General features: G+C 35.9%; 1 protein-coding gene across 2 annotated transcripts in view; it reads left to right on the top strand.

Moving 5' to 3' along the window:
* The window catches only part of MIPOL1 (mirror-image polydactyly 1), a 185,695-nt gene that overhangs the window by 37,493 nt on the left and 126,751 nt on the right, over positions 1-21,451 (top strand). For both annotated transcript variants that reach the window (XM_021542717.3, XM_021542715.2), the window contains 3 exons: positions 9,771-9,957; positions 12,297-12,432; positions 13,366-13,471. In XM_021542717.3, coding sequence (XP_021398392.1) covers positions 9,771-9,957; positions 12,297-12,432; positions 13,366-13,471 — 429 coding nt within the window. The remainder of the gene's footprint in view (positions 1-9,770; positions 9,958-12,296; positions 12,433-13,365; positions 13,472-21,451) is intronic.

Below are 21,451 nucleotides of genomic sequence, written 5' to 3'. Positions count from 1 at the left end.
GCTGCAGTCAGAGATCAAGTATTTGAATTGCATTATTGTGTTCACCTGACTGACTTCTAAAGCAGTTTTAATTGTTTGGAATTTCTTTGCATTAGAATGATACTTAATATAATTTTAAAAAGGTAATTTCCTTTATTCTGCCTAATATTGAAATTACAGGAAGTTTATTTATATTGTACATAGAACATCTGTCTTCCAGTATACAAATACTGTAACCTAATCTGTCATGTGAATTACAATTATCAAAATTAAAAGGTGTGAAAAGATACTATTTTAGTTACTTACAATTAATAATAATTTTTAGCGTGTAAATGTTAATTAGCCATTCATAAGTGAAAGTTATATTTTTTTCTTTAAGTACAGTAGATGTTAGTTTCTAAAACATCTCTGACAGAAAAGAGTAGAATTTGACACCTCAGCAGGAGAAAAAAGCAGGGAGGGCCATTAGGGAGGTAGCACAGGCTCTAAGATGTAGTGTGGATCCAGAGCCTTCGACTTCTGCTGTTTTTCCTTCTGTTATGGTGTCATGGTATATGAATGATATTCTCCAGTTCAGCACTTCCACTAAAATCTCATGCAGCTCCTCCCACACCCCTTCAACTGGAGCCGCAAAAGGTAAAGATCACAGGTTCAGAGAAAGCAAATCACTGGGAACAGCAATGAGATGAGAAAATGAACAGTAACAGCAAAATACTAATGACAGGGGGTATAGGAAAAGAAACAATTCAGGAGAAAAATAGACAACACAGCACACTCAATAATAGACCACCTTTTCCCCCCCAATAATGGTCAGTACTGGATGGCTCCCTCCAACACATTTTTTGGAACAGAAGGCACCTTGTCTTCCCAGAAAAGAGTCCTCATGAGGTGAGGTGGTATAGAATAATGTCTGTGTCCTAGCCATGTTCCTTCCTGGCTACTACAAGAATTAACACTGTCATTGCTGGAACCTGGACATTTTCCACCTGATAATCCAAAATTTTTGCCTTCAGGTCTGTTAGTGATGGTTCCCAAAATCCCTGGGCAATTGAGGTTTCCTATTCAAGCCCACTCAGGACTGTTGACACACAAAGAAGAGAGTGTGCTGAGACATCAGGAAAGGTATTAATCTGTCTAATTTCTTCTGTCTCTAGCGGTTATCCCAAAAGCCCAGTGATGCTCTTTTGGGTCTTTGAAATACCCTCTCCTGATGTAATAGGGATCAGGTAGTTATCTCTGGCCCTGCCTATTCCTTCTGTTCTGTGGGCCTTGTTTCCTCTCTATTCCTCGCTAAGCAAATTGATTTGGTCTTGGATTTCTTCTTCTATACAGGGGCAACTGCTATTGGCATTGGCTGTTTCCCTGGTTCACCTGCAATTTGAGAGGCCATGCTGCCTGTAGGTTTGCTTTCCTACTCCTCCCCTGGAGGGTGTTCTCTAGTATTGAACTGTGTCCAGTAAAGAGCAGCCAGGGCTCAGCACACTACAATAAATCGCTCCTCTCTGGGGTTGCCACAGCATTTTCCTTGCAGTGCAGCATTCTGTCAGGGGTGAAACCATTGGAGAAGAGAATTTTCCCAGAAACTGGCCCATTCTGTCCCATATTCTATGCCACTCATGACCATCCACCCTCAGGGTAGGTCTCTGAATGACCTCCTTAGAAATCTCTGTCCTGACTCTAAATACGGTGTAGATTGCACTGAGGAGAAGTAGCAAATTTAGCAACAAGAATATGCTTTCCTTAACATCCAGCAGGAATTAAACATTCTCAAAAGCTGTTTTAACAGGACTGAAGGAGGAAAAGGGGATGAAATGCTGGGGAAAGTCAACCCCCATGTTCTTCCCACAGACTGGGTATAATTGTCAATGGACCCCCCAGAGGAGCACTGAATACACATCCCAAATTACCTTCATTGTCCTTGATGTTATCATCTCATAAACTGATAACCCACAGTACAGCAACAAAGCAATCCTGAACCTTCTCCCTGCTCTGAAAAAGATCATCATGAGGAGCATATATGGGAATATATACATGGTTTTATACGTATATACACACCCATTTGAACAGCCCAAGCAACATTGTGACCACTGGCTCTGGACCTCATACAACAAATACTTAGATCAAATTTGTTCCTAACCCGCTCTGGGCAGATCTGTTGAATCTCAATCCTTCATGCCTCACACTGGGCTCCAATTATGGCTGTCTTGGTTTAGGAATGGTATTCTCCAATTAATTCTTCCATTAAAACCATGTGCCACTCCCTCTCCGCCCTCCAATTTGAGGCAGGAAAAACAAAGATCATGGGTTGAGATAAGAGCAATTTACTGGGTACAGCAATGAGATAAGAAACTGAACAGTAACAGGAACAATACTAATGATAAAGGGAATAAGAAAAGAAACGATTCATATAGAAACCACGCCCCCATTCCCCCATAACAGGCAATACCAGACAGCTCCCTCTGCCACGTTTTCATACCCAAAAGTAACTCCTTCTCCCTAGAAGAGTCCCTTTCCCCTGCCCCTGGCAATGACGTGAGTTGGTATAGAGTAACTTCTGTGTGCTGGCCATGTGCCCTCCTGTCTACTGCAAAAATAAAGCCTGTCCTGGCAGGAACCAGGACACATAGCTTGCTCAGTGACCTTAATGCAGTTACTTCATCACTCTGTGCCTTAGTCTCAATGGCTTTAAAATGACTATCACAGCACTTAGGCATCTCCTAAAAAATATCTGTGAGAGTTTCCATAAAAATGTTCTTTCCAAGACTTATTTCAATGCACATCTGTCTTGTGTATCTTAAAGTGAGAGGAGATACCCTATCTCAGAGATAAATCTAGAATCTTTATGAGTAAGAGTTACTTAAATGTAATTTGACAGTTGCCATTCTTTTGAGCTGAGCCATGATGCTCTCCACAGAGCCCATAGTCATGTATTGTTGGGGCACTGAATGTACAATGCATCTGTATTGTGATTTCCTCTTTGCTACTGCCAAAGGTTTGGCAGGTAATACATGGTAATTTGGCTGGGCAAAGCACATAAAAATGAAAGGAATTAACTTTCTATTACAAATCAACTCTGAGCTCAGTCTTTGCTTGTTATCAGGTTCCTATGACTGCCATTCTTCCATGCTACAGAAGTGATTTTGTGAGATCTTAGAGTCCTACTGAATAATCTTGAATACTAAATAACTTGAAGCTTACTCAGTTTTCTTTAAACATTAGAAAAAGTGCATCATGAAGGGACAGCCATTTGCTCTTTGTTGCAGATTACTTGGTCTCAGTATACTACACTGCACTGAAGGGGCCTAAATAATTGCTAACATAAGTAAATTTGTAGTAAATCCAAAGACAATAAAGCTTCACTTTTTCATGTTGTTTGTTTTGGAGAAAGTGTATATTACAGACCTTTTATTTTTGTACTGACCTTTTATAATTGTTTTCCTGAAACAGGAATTACTTTCTTGAAAATTAGGTACAGCACCTTTTCTTGGGATTAACTGCAAAAAAATTTTTGTAGGTCATGGGAAAGATAAAACAGTGAGGAAATGAGTCAAAAGTAATGAACACCTTTGACATATGCATGTAAATCATGTATATGGCATCTATGTTAGCTCAAATATGAATGAAAAAGGAAAATACAGGTATTCTGAAAATGCATAAGACCTAAACCAACTCTTATCATTACTGCCAGACAATAGGATCAGATTTCTTCCACCAGACTCATTTTCTTTCTTTGCATATCTGTGCCTATAAAAACTTTGAATTTCAGTTCCTAGTCATTTTCAGGATTTATGCCTTTTAATCATTCAGTAAAGGGCAAACTGTTGAACAGTCAGAGTCTTTCACAGTTATTCTGTTTGGTAAAAGTTCCAGTAGTTAAGTAGCTGAGTGTATGAATGTTTGTCTTTTGACAAAATGGTTGACTCATCATTTTTCAGCTCAAAAAAGACTATTCAGCCATAGTACTAATTTCATTTGCATAGCTTGAAAAGTTAGTGGCCATCAGGCTAAGTTTTTGGTCTTATTCTTTTAGGAAAAACATTAGATAATTTGAAAGTGAATATTAAAGAATAGCAGTTAGTCAAGTGGAAATGAAGGTGAAGTTCTAAAGGAATGCTTTAACATACATAGCTATCCCAGCAAGTGTTGTAGATGTGTGATCTGTAGTGGGGCAAGATCAAGTTCTTTAAAACCATAGGAAGTGTGTCCCATTATTCCAGTGGAAACAAGATTGTTTTGTATAGAGCCAGGGCTTGTTTGAAATTCAAAATGTTTGATATTATACAAAAAAAGCCCCCAGAGACATTGAAGTTTTGTTTTTATTTAGACTGAAAAGAAAAAATACGTGATTTCAGCCCAGACAGCCAACAGCATCCTGACTGCATCAAAATAAGTCTGGTCAGAAACTTGAGGAAAACTATTGCACCTTTTGACTCTGCCTCTGTGAGAGCCCATGTGAAGTAGCGCCTCCAGTCTGGGAGCCCAGCCCAAAAGAAGCGTGGGCCTGTTGCAAGAAATCGAGACTTGGCCAGGAGGATGATCAGAAGGCTGGACAACAAGTCCTGTGAGGACAAGGCTTGCAAGACTGAGAGAGCTGAGGTTTTTCAGCCTTGAGAAGAGAAGGCTCTGGGAAGACCTCACTGAGACCTTCCAGTATTTGAAGGAGACTCATAAAAAAAGAGGGAGAGCAACTTTTTACACAGGCAGAGAGTGATAGGACAAGGGGGAGCAGTGTCAAATTAAAAGCGGAGAGATTTAGGTAAGATATTTGGAGACATTCTTTACTCACAGAGTGGCGAGACATTGAAACAGGTTGTCTAGAGAATTTGTGAATGCTCTGTCCTAGGAAGTTTTCAAGGCCAGGCTGCATGGGGTCCTGGGCAACATGATCTCATGGGTGGCCTCCCTGCTTACAGCAGTTGAAGTTGCAACTAGATGATCTTTAGGGTTTTTTCCAACCCAAAACATTCTATGATTCCGTGATTAACAGGAGGAATTCTGGAGGATTTTATTAATTGAGGCTGAGTACAACAAATGCAACACTATGTTTTGTTCTACATTTTTTCAAATGTATTTAATCTGACAGTGTCACAGTGTCATAGCTACTGAATTTCCAGTCATTTTTTCTCCTGCTTCCAGGGTATATATGGCTCATTCTCTTCCTTTCTGCTTTTGCTTTTTCCTATCATAATAGGGTCCTTACTGCCATCCCGCTAGGGGTTCATTCATGCAGACTCATGCAGTCTTTTGCAGACAGATGAGAACATACTATGTCTGTGCCACAGACCAGCTTAAAACAAATACTAGTAAGCTATAGATAGCAAGCTGTAAGTACTATTACACTTCAAGCTTATTTGGTGCACCTGGAGCTTCTAGTGTCCCCATATTTATCTGCAACCAGATCTGTAGACTGTGTGCGTGTTCCATTGGTTTTTGTTTGTTTTCCCTTACTCTTATTCTGGGGAGATTCCCTGCAAACCTCTGAGGTGATCAGTGCATTTTTGTAGGATGCTGAAAGACTATAGACAGGGGGAAGGGGGTGTCCACCCAGCTTCTGCTGGATGATGGGACTGCTGAATATTCTGAGTGTATAACAAGGGATGCTATTGATTGCCTCTTTAGTCAGTTGAATCTGTACCTTCTGTACACTTATCACTGTTGGTGTGGGATTGTCTAATGCTGTGCTTTCCCTCATTTCAGTGCTTATACCCACTTCTCAGAAGAAGCTGTGAGGAATAGTGGGTGCTTCTACAGTATGATGTTTAAAAGTTTTACTTGACTTTTTAACCACTCCCAGCATAACAACACTGGATTCTATTCTGCCTTTACTGTTTCAAGCCATGACAGCATTATCTTCCCCTTACATCCCTCACAATCAATTCCCAGATTTAATTCTAGTGTCTTCATATGCCTTCTTCTTAACATTTGCTTTTCTTTCCCGCAATGTGAACAAGCTATTCATTCAAGATAAATACATACAGAAGATCAGCTGTTCAGCTTCTCCCTATAGTGAAATATTAATCTGGGCTACTGAACTTGTACTGTTTTATATAGAAAAAAATGTTGTTTAGTATATTCAAGAACCAGAATCAGCAGTGGTGGTACCAGTTAATGAAATCTACATCATTTTTTCCAAAGCTTGCAAGGCTATTTTACCCTTTCTCTGATGTTCCCTGTGCAGCCTGATTATTGCAAATGCTACTTACTCCCCAGTGTGTGTCTGCAGCATTGGTAATTAGTGCACAATACGATTTGCAGGAGGCATGAGGAAAAAAGCACTAAAGTGCATTGATTAAAATTGCCACTTGGTTTAGCAACAAGACAAACTACCATGTACCAAAGCGTAAATTATTTGAAGTGGGGGTCATGGGCTATATAAAGAATAAAGTGGTTTAAAAATGAAATTAATCCTATGTCCATTGATCTGACAGTGTTCAAAATATCTTCCCTAAAGCATTCTACTGACAAATTTCATATGTTGATTAAAAAAAACCATTACACATTTATTAAATGAGTAAAATCCTCTCACCTTAATGCCCTTGGACAGAGTGCTTTCAGTTTTAGGTAGAAGAGGCTAACATCATCTTCTCTCTTACAAAGCCAGTGGAGAAAAAACAGATATCCTCTGTGTTTCACCTAGTATTTCCAAGAATGCCACTTAACAGTCTTCCTGTGATACTACTTAGTCTTATCCATATGCTTGAGGGAATTGACTCTAGATGAAAAGGTATCGTGCAAATGTATGTTGTCTAAAGAAGCGGCATTAGCATTAATAAATGCCAATACAGTTCAAGTACTATTCTAAATTCTCTTTTTTTCTTTAGCTGCAGTAATTTACAGTTAAAAACACATATCTTGACATGGCACAAGAATTTAGCAGAAGTGCAACTGTTAATGCAGATATTTACCTCATCATGAAGTCATGTTCACTTCTGGTTTTAAAAATAAAAATCTGCCTGCTGAACTGACCTGTCATCTAGAGACCTTTGCTTTTGTTTACAGCTCATATTCAGAATGTTATAGAAAGCCCGCTGATGGTCATCTGAGCCTCTTACTCCTTGCTGCTCTTCCGTGTAGGCATTAGTGATACTGTTGGGGTGGCCTGGGAAGTGTTGTATGTGATGGTATGGCTCTGGGTATGATGATCAAGAGTGTGGGAACCCAGGTGGTGTTTGCCTTGGCCCTTCTCCTAAGAGGGAGGGTCACAGAGGAGGGCTGAGTGAAGTAGATTATGCCTTCTTCGGAGAATTGGGAGAATCCTCATGTTCAAAGATCCAGTTCTCATGGGGTACTACAGTGATGTCAATGATCTTCTGGAAGGACAACAGAGGGCTCAGGTGATCTGGAAGTTGCTACGGACAACCTCTTGTTACAAATGATTGAGGTGCCAGCAAGGTGATTTCCAGTGGTCTCTGCCAACTTCAGTGACCCTTCTGTGGTCTCTTTTAAGTCCTGGAATGAAAGGAGCAAATTAACAAAACAGGAACTATGAAGAAGAAAAACTTGCTTTCATGCTGAGGGAATAGAAGCAGCCTAAAACATCATCTAAACTTTTTGGCCCTCTGAAGTGAGATTTTTCTTCTCCAACTTTCATAGGGCTAAAGTAGAGTACCATGGTGCTAAACAAGGAGCAAAGATTCCTGGCAATACCATCACTGGTTATTTCAACATTGTGCTTGAATTCTTCCACAGAATGTGACACACTTCACTTGAGGCACTTCACACACACATATATATATATATATATATATATATATATATATATAGCTTATAAAATAAGTGGATGCCCTAAAGAGGAGGAGGAGGAAAAGTTGTCATGGCAAGTGAAGCATTGCACCTCCTCTGCAGCATAATTTGCAACTGCATTTACACAGTAACTACATCTGAAACAGGAGAAGTGAACATGATATTTCATAGGAAGTTCTTTATAATATAAATAAAATGAGAAACAACTCCCTATAAAATGCTTTGCAAGTGTGGAAATTCAGACTAGATTAGTTCAGATAGTGCTTACTGGAAATGATTCAAAATTTTGCCCTTATGTATTGTCACTCCCAAATTGAGTCAGGTTCTTAGAGTATATTTGGTGGTTTTTTTAACATATGTTTATTTAGAGATCCCTGCTCCTTACTGTAAAGAGGAGTAAGAGATCAAATCCAGTTTTCAGATGTAGCAGCACTTCAGAGGAAATCTGCTCAAAAACCTTCAGGATTTCAAGCCAGTGGAAAAACGTGCACTTGTTCCAAGAATCAAGGTGGCTGTGGCCTTGTGTTCAATTTCTGCACTAGCTGTGAAATGACATGAGGAACATATTTCAATCACAGTACTGAAAGTAATATTATATTTATCAAAAATATTTTATGGTAATGGTCCCCACATGCTACGAAACAAAGATGCTGATGCTCTGTTGACTGTTGTTTTTCTAGCGTAAAGATCAGTGGTTGCACTTTACAGAAATGGTGGGAGTGGGTTCAAGTAAGTTTATGCTGAAGTGGATGCAGAGAATACAGATGAGCAGTGGGTCCCGTAACTTTTTCCTGGAGGTGGTAATGCATAGCTTCATATAGGAAGTTGTTGAACTGACTCCAGCCAATTCCCAAGTCATCTCTTGGGGACCTTGGGCTGTTTCCTGCGCTCTTGGCTGTGGCTTTCCTTGTTTAAGGAAACATACATACATACATACATACATGCAACATACTTGAGAGGCGTTTTCAGTATTTTTTACGTGGAAACTGCACTTATAACTGTGTTTACCTGCAGGATGGCAACTTGATACTGATTGATTCATATTTTTGATCTATTTCTACTTGATTTCAATTGTATAGACAGTTTCTTATTATTTTTGAGGAGGATGTTTGTTATAAGGTGGATCAAATAATGTATGCCCTATATTTTATCCAAAATGTTTGGAAACACTAACTTTATTAAATAAGCAAAAGCTCCAGTGTTTGTTCTCTACTAATCTAAATGAAAGAATAAAAAATATATGCACCTTTTTTCCATTTCCAGTGGTTTTAGGCTGCTTCCTTCTCATTTTTTAATATAATTCTATAATTAAAACATACTTGTTCTTACTTTATGAAAGAATATTCTTGGTATGTGGATCTTTCTTCCGTTTAAATGCCTTGATATCAGAAATATGTCCTAAAAATATCTATAGCCAAGCTAAGAGAACTAGCTATCACACTCAGCACTTTAATCAGATTTTTCCCTTTGGCACAATTTCTGGTTTGCATTCTTCAAGTTCTTTAGTTGCATGAGCCTGTACCTCACACTCTCCAGGAATGAATAATGGGGCTTTAAATTTGTTGTTGCTAATTACATCTTGATGATACTCCTTTTGTAGCCAAAATGGATTTGAAAGAAACCTTACTATAAGTAAGAGTCTAATTATAACCCGAAAATTTCCCTTTCTATATAGCAGAAATTCATCATATCTCACCATAGTAGAGCTAAATTTTGTAAGAGATAGGTAAATAATTTTCTACAGTAAGCATTATTTTAAGAAGTCATTTAAGGGGGATGAGGGATTAGGAAAAATGATGATTAATTTTTTATGTTTCCATGAGAAAAATCCAGTAACTGGGTTGTAGTTCCTATGTCCATCCATGCTGTATGTAACAGGTCTCATTCCTTAGTGAAGAGACAAAGAAATTGTGAATCTGAAACTAAATCACTTGTTCCTTTCTAGTACTGTATTCTATTCTTATAACAAGCCATTTTCAAATGAAAGATCTCAAGTTTGTGCTTCATTCTGCAAATGAGAAAATGTGTTTGTTTCTCTTCCTAATTAGAAACACACATCTTGAATCAGAAAAAAGAAGACTTCTGTGTTGAACTTCAGTTTTATAAGAATTCTCAAAAACCCAAAGAATTTTTTATCCAGGCAGAAACTGAAGCACCAAAACGTTCAGATTTGCGAGTAACCAGTCAAAGAGGAGGAGTCCTAACTGACTGTAATTCTGATTCTGAAGAATCAAGGTAAACCCAAGAAATATTCCTCTGTATATTTTTTCTAGATTCAAATTATTGACAATATACATGTGGTTTTTGGAGTAAATGCAGGGAAATTTGCTTTGCACGTGACAATCAGTAAGTCAGCTTTTTACTTAGACTCACCTTATCTGCTCTTTTTCCCTTGTGGAATGTAGGATTTCACCTCTGTATTCTCTAGCACTCATAGAAAATATGATCATTGCAATGATTTATATCACACATTGTGGGTATTTCAATGATTGTGGTCTTTACAGAGAATTTTGAAAATGCATGCTGACCAGAGTAAAAACAGATTTGAAAACCTAGTAGTATCTGTGGCTTTACACAACAAGCACCTGAAATTAGATGAGTGAGTAGGAAGCAGGAATAAAGCAGGATGAAGTCCAGATGAAGTTGGACGAGTGAAGAAGATGAGAAGCTGTAATATCTTGTAGCAGTCTGTGACAGGAATCTGAGGACTAGCTAATATGGTTGAAAAGTTTAATATAGACTCTGAATACTTTATTGTGTCATTAACTTTGGTCATTTCTTGTCACTAGTGTTTTTACTGAGCAGTGGCCCTCTATAGCAGTCTTAAGAAATATAAACACTCATTCTATATGTGACACAATGTACAAAGGTTTAAGTAGCTGGCTAGTTATACCTTTGAGTAGCCAACTGGATAGGGAACATGCTACCAGTTTTGAGTGACTTAGGCAGTCTGAATACCAATTTTTAACTGAGAGTGTCAGAGTTGTTTTTGAAAATGGGTCCAAGGGTGCAAAACCCTATTACATACTTTTGAAAAATACACTAATTCCTCACCTGTTTAGCAGAATTGACACCCAGTTTTGCTATCTTCATTATGATCTAACAGTGACTGTTTGGGCCAATCCCAATCCTTAACACTTTTTCATTTTCCTTTTTGCTTTTTTGCATTAGCCACTGAGATTTGCTGTAAGGGCAATGCATCCTGCACTAAATGCCAAGTATAATCCAGAGTGCTTAGGTACAGCCCAGCAGAGTCACCCAAATATTGTTCATTTTACCTTTCACCAGCACCACTCCTAGTGACAATCAGGCTTGTCTGGAATACTAAGATTAACCTCCCACAGCAGTGATCATGTTGAACCATCTCAGCTCCAAGTATGTTATATGTAGGATCCTAAAGCTATATGCCAAAACCCATCTCTGCCCAGATTGATTGCAATTAGAATATATGTTAACATTTCTTGATCTAGAAAAACCCAGGAAATGTTAAGTCAGTGTTGATTTGTGTTTTAGATGGTGGTCCTGGTTACTGTCAATGTGATTTGTCATTTTAGTTTTAAGGAGAAGGGAAAAAAACATAAATACAGTGAAAGCAGGTGAAAAATGGGTGGCTGAGTACAGACAGCTGTCTGCCTAAGAGAGTGATTCTTTGGAGCAATAGATCTTTAGCTATTGCTTTATCTTTCTAGGATGATCTTTATCTTTATAGGATGTGAATTACATGTAATGTCTAGACTGGAAGAAAGAGTTGAGAAGGTATAGCTTTTCTGTGGCTACTTCTTATTGGTTATTAGCTAGGAAGTGTATAACCAGAAAATGCTTAAGGAAAGCAAGTGTTAAAAATATCTGCTAGCTCACTTTCTAATCATTCATTTACTGATTTTACTGCAATGTTACAAGTGAGATCTGAGTGATCTGTGAGTAAAAATGGATACCCAAGAAGTTTTGCAAAGTCTTACTTCGAGACAGAATTTTTCTGGCCATTGAATCTTGTCTTATTTTAAGTTGTCTATGGCTAGTAAGTTATTTAAAAACTCCAGGTGACATGCAGTATGGAATTCCTGTTGTCAGTTATAATATGAATCATACCATAATTTTACAGATTTCTTCAAGATTAATTCTTAGATCTTTTCTTACAGATATTCTCATATCACTTCCTGTGGAATTATCCTATAAAAAATTTTGGTTTGCTTAAACCTGAGCATCAGTTTGATCCCCAAATGTTTTATTAATTTTTTTCTCTCTGTCAAGCAATGGTTTTTAGTATTTGCTTTCCTTAAGCATTTGCTGTTTATAAGCTTCATAGCCCATTCATATTCATCTGGGTTTTTTTTTGCCTTAGTACTGTCAGATATTGATTTACTATTCCAGATTTACAGATTCTTTTCAGAATTACAGCTTTAAGAAACGGTAGAAGATCATCCATTTTTTCTGACTGTTTCATACATTTGCAGTGGCTAACAAGTTTATTAACAGGTTTTGATAATTTATTTCTGTGCATTTTGTTTCAGAGGAGTGGAACAACAACTGGTTTTAAAATTATTTTTCTTTTTTTTTTTCCTTCCAAAATACAGCAGTGTGGAAAGAAAGGATAACAGGACACTACCTGAATTTATATCCTCATGGAATGATGCTGAAGATTTAAGTGGAAGAACAGAAACTGCATTCCTTTTAAAAGAATTGGACACTCTGAGGGCCAAAAATAAAAAGGTACAATTGAGATATTCAAGATACCAATATTTGCTTTTTTATAATTGCCTTGCAAAACATACATCTTGAACTGTGCCTGATTTTATTTTTTATTTTAGTGCACCAATCACTACCTTCCTGTCATTTTGGATTCTTAGTATCTGCTTAACAACTATTTCTTTGGAATTAAAAAACCGCTCCAACCTACTCTCTGACTTTTTTGATTAATGATGTAGATGCTTGTACCCTGGATGAAAACCAATGAAGACCAAAGACTAGACCAGGATGTCATGAGTCAAATCCAATTAATGTGCCCTGATAATTTGGCTTTATTGAAGGGGAGAAAATTCCATCTTCCTTGAACACAGCATTGCTTCTAGTGTTAGCTGTGGTTGTATGTGCCTAAACAACCTAAAAGTCTCTAGTCTTTCCATGAAGTGTCATTGAATAGTCAAGCTCAGATATCTGTTGAATTACAGATTTAGTGAATACTCTTTAAAAGAATGGCCTTGATATGTGAAAGAATACCAATCTTCCATCTGATGAAGAACATGAAAAATACGCATTTACACCAGTCTTTTCAGACTGTGATGTCTGTATCTTGGCAGGAAACTGGCTATTCATGCAACCACCTACATTATATTCCATGCAATTCTGAACTTCCTTAGCAAGAAGGACTAAAGCTGGTGATACCTGAAGAAGAGAATTCCAAAAAAACAATGGCATATTCATTGCTACTTGTCTTACAGAGCAAGATAGTCCAGATGTTAAAAAATATATTCTTAACATTTATTCTTTAAACAAATAAATATAATAAATTAAACTTCTGTTTTAATGCTTAGTGTCTGTATTTTGGGGGTGAGAGAAATCGTTGTTTACAATTTTACTGTGATTGAATTACTTATTGACAGTTTCAGCCAGATAAGAATCTTACTGTACATTTGTTCAATTCAGCTTCAAGATAAGCTGGCTGAAAAGGACAAGGAGCTGAAGACAATGAAACTGGACTTAGAATTGCAAGACAGAGCTACAGAAGCTAAGATTGCAGAAAGGATTGCAGGTACAGTAGGCAAGCATTTAACAGATGGCTGTATGGCTCATACAGTACCCGTGGTTGCTATATGACGTGGCCTAGTGAATGTTAGCTTTATTTGCTAAAGGAGGGAAGATTTGACTTTTTTTTATGTGTGGCTGTTTAGAGTTGCTTAGAAAATAGATGGCTTTAACATCCTGGTACTGGTATTAGTAGGAGCTTTACCTGTATTCATACTGATTTGGGCATTAAATGCATTGTTAACACCATGTCAATCCAATCACAAAAAGGTTGTTTGTTTTGTTGGAAGGTCCTGAACAAACAAGGGGAAATAATGATTACCAGTGCCTCTACCTTTCAACCAGCAGTTCAAATACCACTTATTGTTTTAGCTGGTTCAGAGCAATACTACCCCCTCTCCGTGTTTGGAGATAGTCTCACATTCACCTCAACCAGGGACTTGCGCTGTTCTTGAAAAATCTGCTCTTTTGAAATGAATTTTTGTCAGATGATGGCATATATCCAGTGAATGAAGTTTATATGAATTCTCAGAAGGAAAGGTTTTTAAGTTTATAGCTGAAAGTGAACGTGTGCTTATATTTATTGTTAATTGTTCTTTGGATACACATACAAGCATGGAGACAGTTTGTATTCTATGCTTGTGGAAGCTGCTAATGTAATGAAGCTGGGCATTCTTATTATTGAAAGATGACTGTGTATACAATGTACCCAGAAGATGAAAAATACTCTCAGGATTTCATGAAGATGTTTAAAAAACATTAATAGGAATTCTTTTATAAATTCATTGTATCATTTGTTAAGAAAGGAAGTGTAAGCTTGGTAAAACTGTTTCCTCATAGATTGCACACACTTCATAGAGTATTAATAGTACTAATAGTTGTCCCCAAAATATTTGTATTAAAGGGAGGAGTAACTGTCTTCAGGGACAGATGATAAACTCTCTAACTGAAAAGCAGATGGCTGACATTACATTTAATAACAAACTCCTGAGAATATGGTATAGTGTGAATATTATAGATGGAAAAGAGAGTTCCTAGATTTTCTGTTGTAGGGGAAGAGAAAGTCAAATCTAATCAACATCCTAGGAAAAAAATGAAATACAGGTAGAATTTTTATTCTTATTTAATTTCACATAACTGCTTGCGTTATTTTCAGAAGAAAGAAAAATCTGCACTATGTGTCATTGTTATATCCACCAGCCAAAAGCTAATGCAGGTTGTTTGGCTTGAACATGAAGTTTTGTGCTTGTTCCTGGATATTTGCCCAGTGGTTTACCTCTGTACTTGATTCTCTTTGATATAGGTGTTCATTGCTCATTAAAACCTGGAAAGAAAGGTGTGTCAAAACACGGAGAGTTTAGTTTTTATGGATACAGTTGAAATACTTGTTAGGAAATTGCTGTTTTCCTACACAACTACTTAAACTTTCTATTGATGTCCTAAGTATATTTTTCTCTTCAAAACAGAATGGCATGAATATGGATATGATAATTTAACATGCTTACTCTGTTTTAAAAGGAAGAACCTAAAATTTTAAAGAGAGCTTCATAATGTAACAATGACCTTTAAAAAAATAACCTTTTTTTCTCCTTTTATGAGCGCAGGAAGTATAAAATCCTTTAAATGCTGAAGAGAGAGGGCAAGAGGCTCCCTACTACTTAAACTGTTTGCCAAAAGGAAGCATTGTTAATATTTCACAGGTTTTTTTTTTTTTTTGCTTCCTGTCTTACAGTTCTAAGAATGTTACCAAATTTGGATAAATGGTTTAAAATCTGGAATTATGTGAGCCAAACTGGATTTGTGGAAGCCTGTGTGTGTCTCTCTCATAAAAGCCTTGGGGAGAGTTCTAATGGACAAGCAGAACCTAATAAAGAACAGACGGTGTGTTCAAGGAAAAACTTATCCCCCTGCATTAAGTTCTTTGAGGAAGAGTGTACACATGCTGCTGTGATTTCAGGTTACTAGTTAATGTTTAATTACTGCAGTGTGTAACACATGGTATAGTGAAGCTTGTAAATATGGGTGTTTGCATTTTTATTATTACTTAGTACTGACTTTATGATAAGTAAGTGACTCCACAAAATTATATTGTAAAGAACATAAGAAAGGTACACCATAAAAGTGTTATCTACTTTGAGGAATATTAGAACTCTGTTTTAAAAGGTAACTTTCTAATTGATAGGTTTTACCTAAACCTATGGAAATAATTGAAAAGTGAAGACAAAGGGCATAAACTACAACAGTCTACAGAAACAAATAATCCAAAGATTGTCAGTTTATGATTTTTACATTGTTCAAAGGAAAATTTGAAGAATAAAAGGGTGAACTTGTGAAATGCTTCATGAGAAAAGAAGAAAAAGTAGAATTAAAACAGAAGATATACATGATGGAGGAAAAGTATAATACAGTGTGAAGTAAATAACTTATTTTCAGAATGTTTTTATTTTGAAATTTTGCTAGCTAGCCTTGAAAATTTATTTTAAAATTTCCTTGAATCCCTATCTCTATGTCAGCTAGTTATGGCAAAAGAAAATTAGAGAATTTAAGATTTTGATTTCAGACTTTTAGGCATTAGAGATTATTGTTTCTTATGGACATAGTTACCAGAAATTCCTGCAGATTATTCATTATTCTTCTGCTGGATTTTGTGTCATTCTGACCCAATGTCAGAAGGCACTGTTACTTTCACTCCCTGTCATGAAGAAGAACAGAGATGGAGACAAGATCAGGAAAACCCAGGGAAGTGCACATGGTAAAAGAACAGATACCAAGATAGTGTAAGCAAAAAAGGGAGCAGTATGTAGGAAGTGGGTATGCAGAATAGCCAGATCTGAAATTTGGGTGTGCAGAACTTTCATATGTTGAACAGAAAGGGAATGGGTGCCACCTGAGGGAGTGGAAAGGGGAAGGAGCATGCATCTTCCCAGGACAGACAGGAAAATCAAGATGGAGGCATTGCAAAGGAGTAAGTCTTCAAAACAACTAGCTGAGAGAACAGATCTCAGTTTGGATGGATGTAGTAAGTTACTTCATTTTTTCCTAAAAGAAGAATTAAGCAGGGGTTATATATATGAACTTCTAGAGAAAGGAGGTGGTTGAGTGTAAGGGAGAGTTACAGAGCATAGTGGTAACTTCTCTAGACTGGAAAAAATATCTAAGCCCTGTTCTCACAGTGCCATTACTGCAGCAAGATAACCCATAGCTGGCATTAGAACTGGAGCTCCTGGAATATTTTTGTTGCTATCAGAGTATATATTGAGCCTAAGAATAATTCTGAACAAAAATATAATAAAAATATTTGTCCTTCTATCTTTCTGTAGCAACAGCTATTCCATGAGTTGGGTTTTTTTTATACCAGTATCTTAATAATAATGTTTCCAAAATATTTCTTAAATCAACATCAGCTCAGCAGGCTTGAGTGCAGCCCTGTTAGGGGTTTCACACCATTTTTAATGCCTGAAAACTGTATTAGCATTCTGTAGATGATCTCTGAAAGACCAAGGTAATGATAGGAAATAAAGTGTGGAAAAAGAGGAAAGCAGTACTTCTAACATGGTGGTGTATATCATACAACTTTCAGTCTCTTGGAAACTAAAGCAATATACCTACAATGAGGTCCCTATTTTGCGTCTTTTTTTATGAAAATGTTGTGAATATACACTTGTGGTATTTTGGAATTCTTGAATATGGTGTGGAAATATTAATGAACATTATTTGAAGTTTTCTAAATTAAAATTAGAAAAATAATTACTGAATATGCATGCATATGCAATAGATTTAATAGCAAAAGTAAAAACAAATATCCAGGTGGCTGTTAGTTTAGAGTTAATTTGCTTTAATATCCATTAGGTGAGAGGAAATAAGTAATCTTGTCAGTAATAAACTTTGGGTGGCAATAACTTTCAGCACAGAAGTAAAGTATTTTCCATTTCTTCAAAGCTCACTTTAGAGTCCCTTTTTAGATGTTATTTTTCTTTCCTGCATGTCATCCATTAAAGATTAGCTGTGGAAGGTTGGAGCATGGAGAGATTATGAATGACAGAACAACTCCTGCAGAATAATAATCAGTTTTTGGTATTTAATGCTGTTTGACTTTTGCAGACACATTTCTTATTAACCTTTGGTACAAACAGAAATCCAGGTTCCTGATATCTCATGGAGAAGATGAATTCAAGATCCTCTTCCAATTAAACTGAAATAAGGCCAATATTGGGCTTTAGCCAAAAGAACTCAGTAGTTCCCAACTCTCATGTTTATAAACCTAAATATGAATTATATTTTTCAGTTTAAGAATGTAATGCATATACTTCCCTAAACCAATTTTCTGTGCATAATTTATTTATATATTTAATCTATATAACTCTTAGGAGGTTTGTCCTATTAAATGCTTTATTATGAATACTATTTCCTCAGTATCTTTCCAAAATATTTCCTGATAAATAACAGAATTTTGAAAATAGATGCAGGATTTGAATCTTCTGTATGTGAAGGTAGACAATCCATTTAAAGAACAGAAAATAACCCCAAGGTGGGGTCATTGTGGCTGAGAAATTCTTGGTTTAATTTTTAACAGCTTAATTTGAAACAATGTGATTTTACTTTCAGATTGTCAGAATTGTTGATTTTCAAAAAGTTGCATACAGCTCTTTGAAGTAGAATATGTGATGAGTTGGCATAGATTAAAATGCCAATTGCTAAGCTATTTATCGGTGGATTTTGTATGTAAAAAGCAAGCTAGTTTCTTCTGCATTTTTTTATGAGTAGTCTGTCCTTTCTTCCACAAAATTACTAGATGAGCATAAAGAATTGGGTTTTATTCGGGAATAAAACGGTCTGCCAGTGATCTACTTCTTGGGACATTACAAAACTTTCCTTTTACATGACAAATTATAACTTGCAAACTTTAATGCAATGTTTATATTTCCCCCCTAAAAGTAAATATTCAGGTATCAGCAATTATCCACTGAAGAAGAAAGTATAACAGCATTATGGTTTGAATTTTGAAGTCAGCTGTGTTTAGCGTGTTATAGGCAGAGGCTTAAGTATTGTACAGGGATTGGCTTTCACAAGAACTGCCTTGGGGTCTGTGTATAATACTCTCTCCTATTCTTTTCCACTTTATTTTTTTTAATTGAATTATGATCTGAGTACATAAAGAAAACACTATGCAGAGCTGCCACTAAGCAACTTTAGCCTTTTATTAAGAGCTCTCTTTTTATAGCATTGAAAATGTAGGAGCGGATGAATGCTATGCACTAAATACATACAACAAACACAAAGCAATAAAGAAGTCAGTGTTCTATCAGTGTTTGTTCAGATTGCTTTATCTATAAAGTCACATTTAGGTGTAAATTACTTTTAGTCTATAACTCCTGGTACAGAGTGGTGAAAACTCTTAAGTATTTTTCCTATGATCTTCTTATCGCTATTTTACTTTTATTTTTTCAGTTGTACGTCATAACTGAAAGTAAATGAATGGTAGCTTTCAAAAAAGAGCTGGGAACTTAAGTTGTCTGTTTCATAATAGAACATGTCAGCACTATTTTTAAGTTGACAGTGAGCCCTGGAGCTCCTGATAGTTTGCCATTAACCTGAATAAGAACTCTGTAAGTGCTTTAGAATTAGAACATTTCTAGGGATTATCTGCATTTTGTAACATGTATAAGCAGAGACCAATTAATAACACATTTTAAAGGTTTTCATGGCAATGCAGGGTTTTTTTCTTAATTTGGTTATGATAAGATCGACTTGTTTAGGAGTTGTGAGCACAGTCATTAAATTTAGTAGAAGGAAATTTCAGAGGATTTTGATTTCTAATTTGAGTAGATGATAAATACATACATGTTTGAATTCCTGTAAGGAGAACAAACACACATCCATAGGGTTAAATAAAATGTATTATATCTGTAAAACTTACTTATATTGAAAACCAGTTATGGTAGTGTTATAGTATTTACTGTATCTTCTGAAATACAGTAGTGCTGTGTATAGTGATCTCATATCACTATGAGAAGATTTGGCCTGTATTTAATTTTAATGAGTAATGTGAAGTGATTTCTGCTGCCATAAATGTTTTTAGTTCCAACATTTTTGTCTTTTGCCTCTCTTACTCAGTTTATTTTATTTACACAGATGACCTCTAGGAAATAAGCAAACAGACTTTTATCCAGGGAGTTGTGCTTTCCTTGCTTCCCCCAAAGTTCCATGTTTGGAAAATCATGAAACACTGTTTAAACTAGAATGATTTCCAGCACACCTTCTCAGTACTGCTGTTTTAAAGGTGGTTTAAAAAGTATAGGAGATAAGTTTGCCAAAAGAATCAGGTTCAACTAAGAAAATATGTACACTGCTTTGACTCAGTAAACTCATACTTGGTATGGTTCATCTTCTTCATATTTACTTTTGCCCATATTAGAAAACAATTAGCTTACTAAACAAATTTGAGTATTTGGGATAAAAAAATCTACTTTGAGTCTCTCTCATTTGACTAAGAATTACATGATATTTGATAAGCTTGTTTAAAAATGGACATATCCAAATATTATTGTAAACACCCATTGATTTGTTTTACCTGCAATATAAGTATTTTACTTAGTTGGCTTACATAGTAGCTAATAATATTTGTTAATGTAATTTAACTGCTGTGAACCTTTACTGAACAAATATTGAAATTTATACAAGTCAAAGAAAGAGAATCTCTAATGACTTTTGTAAAAGCTTCTATTTAATAGTTAAGGAGAAAAGTTTAGATGACATACCAGATGCAATTAACAGTAGATTTTACATTTAATAAAAAGAAAGAAGCATATGTATTTGCTTTATTCATTCCATCATAATTTGCATTAGAGCTGTGGGTGTTTAATGAGCAAATTCCAGCTAAAATGCTATATTGATTTTCTAAGTGAACTTTGTAATAGCTATCTACCTTACAAAAGCTCTCTGTTTACAATTGTTTTCTTTACTAAAAACTAAAAATGTTTTAGAATTGATGAGTTTAGCATAATGATTCTTTTAAAATAAAGAGCTCTTTTAGAGTATACAAGGGTTTTAGTTACGAGGAGAAAGATGTTATTAAATTATTTAAAAAATAAAGTTTATACAACTAAACAGTGGTTCTGTACTTTTATATACTACAATATTTGCAAGCATGGGAAAATAATCCTTTTTTTTAAATTCAGTTCTCTGGTATTTAAATATTTTAACTCTTAAATGCCATTATATATATATATATATATATATATATATATATATATATATGTATATATATGAAATAGTAAATTACACGATTCATTTTAGCTTAATACTAGACTTCTCATACTTCATTTCTGTATGTCATTTTCTTACTTGAAATATGAATTCTGTACAAATTAGTGTTTCTTCTTGGTCAGGCTTCAGGACGGAAGGGGTAGGGGTGGTTGGTATGCCACTAGAAGGTCTCCAAGGAAAACTTTGTAATATCGACCAGACCAATTGGTGAAAAGTGCTGGATCTGTTTTTAATTTGGATCAGGCACCAAGTCAGTGTGGCAGTATGGAATTAGTGTTTTGCTGGATATGTTATATCTTGAATGGAATTTAGAAGCATGACTTGGTGTTCCTCTCGATCAGTTTTCACCTCACATTTTGAAGAAGCACAGAGATGATCTGGATAATGTTTACTCCTTCAAATATGAAGGAATTTCATGTCACTCTTTCATAGATTCTAGCTGGACAGCTTATACAATACTCATTTTCCTAGATGTTTTTCTTTGCAAAATGTTTTTCTTTGCTGCTGCATTGAGACCTAAATGTGTATGCATTTCACTTATTTCAAGCATGCTGTGGTCCTTACAGTCCTGAACTTCTGCTTGTGACTCATCCATAGCTCATTGTGAGTGGAGAATGTTCAGACTACCTGCAATCAAGTGATTGTCATAACATTCCCTATAGGAGGAAAAAAGGAATTTATAAAATGCTAAATAGGGGTCAGAAATGTATACCCATTGGGT

Source organism: Lonchura striata, chromosome 6 (genome assembly GCF_046129695.1).
Source record: "Lonchura striata isolate bLonStr1 chromosome 6, bLonStr1.mat, whole genome shotgun sequence".
In the NCBI taxonomy this organism is placed as follows: domain Eukaryota; kingdom Metazoa; phylum Chordata; class Aves; order Passeriformes; family Estrildidae; genus Lonchura; species Lonchura striata.
The sequence above is the reverse complement of the archived record's forward strand: the minus strand, read 5'-3'. Positions and strand labels throughout refer to the sequence as shown.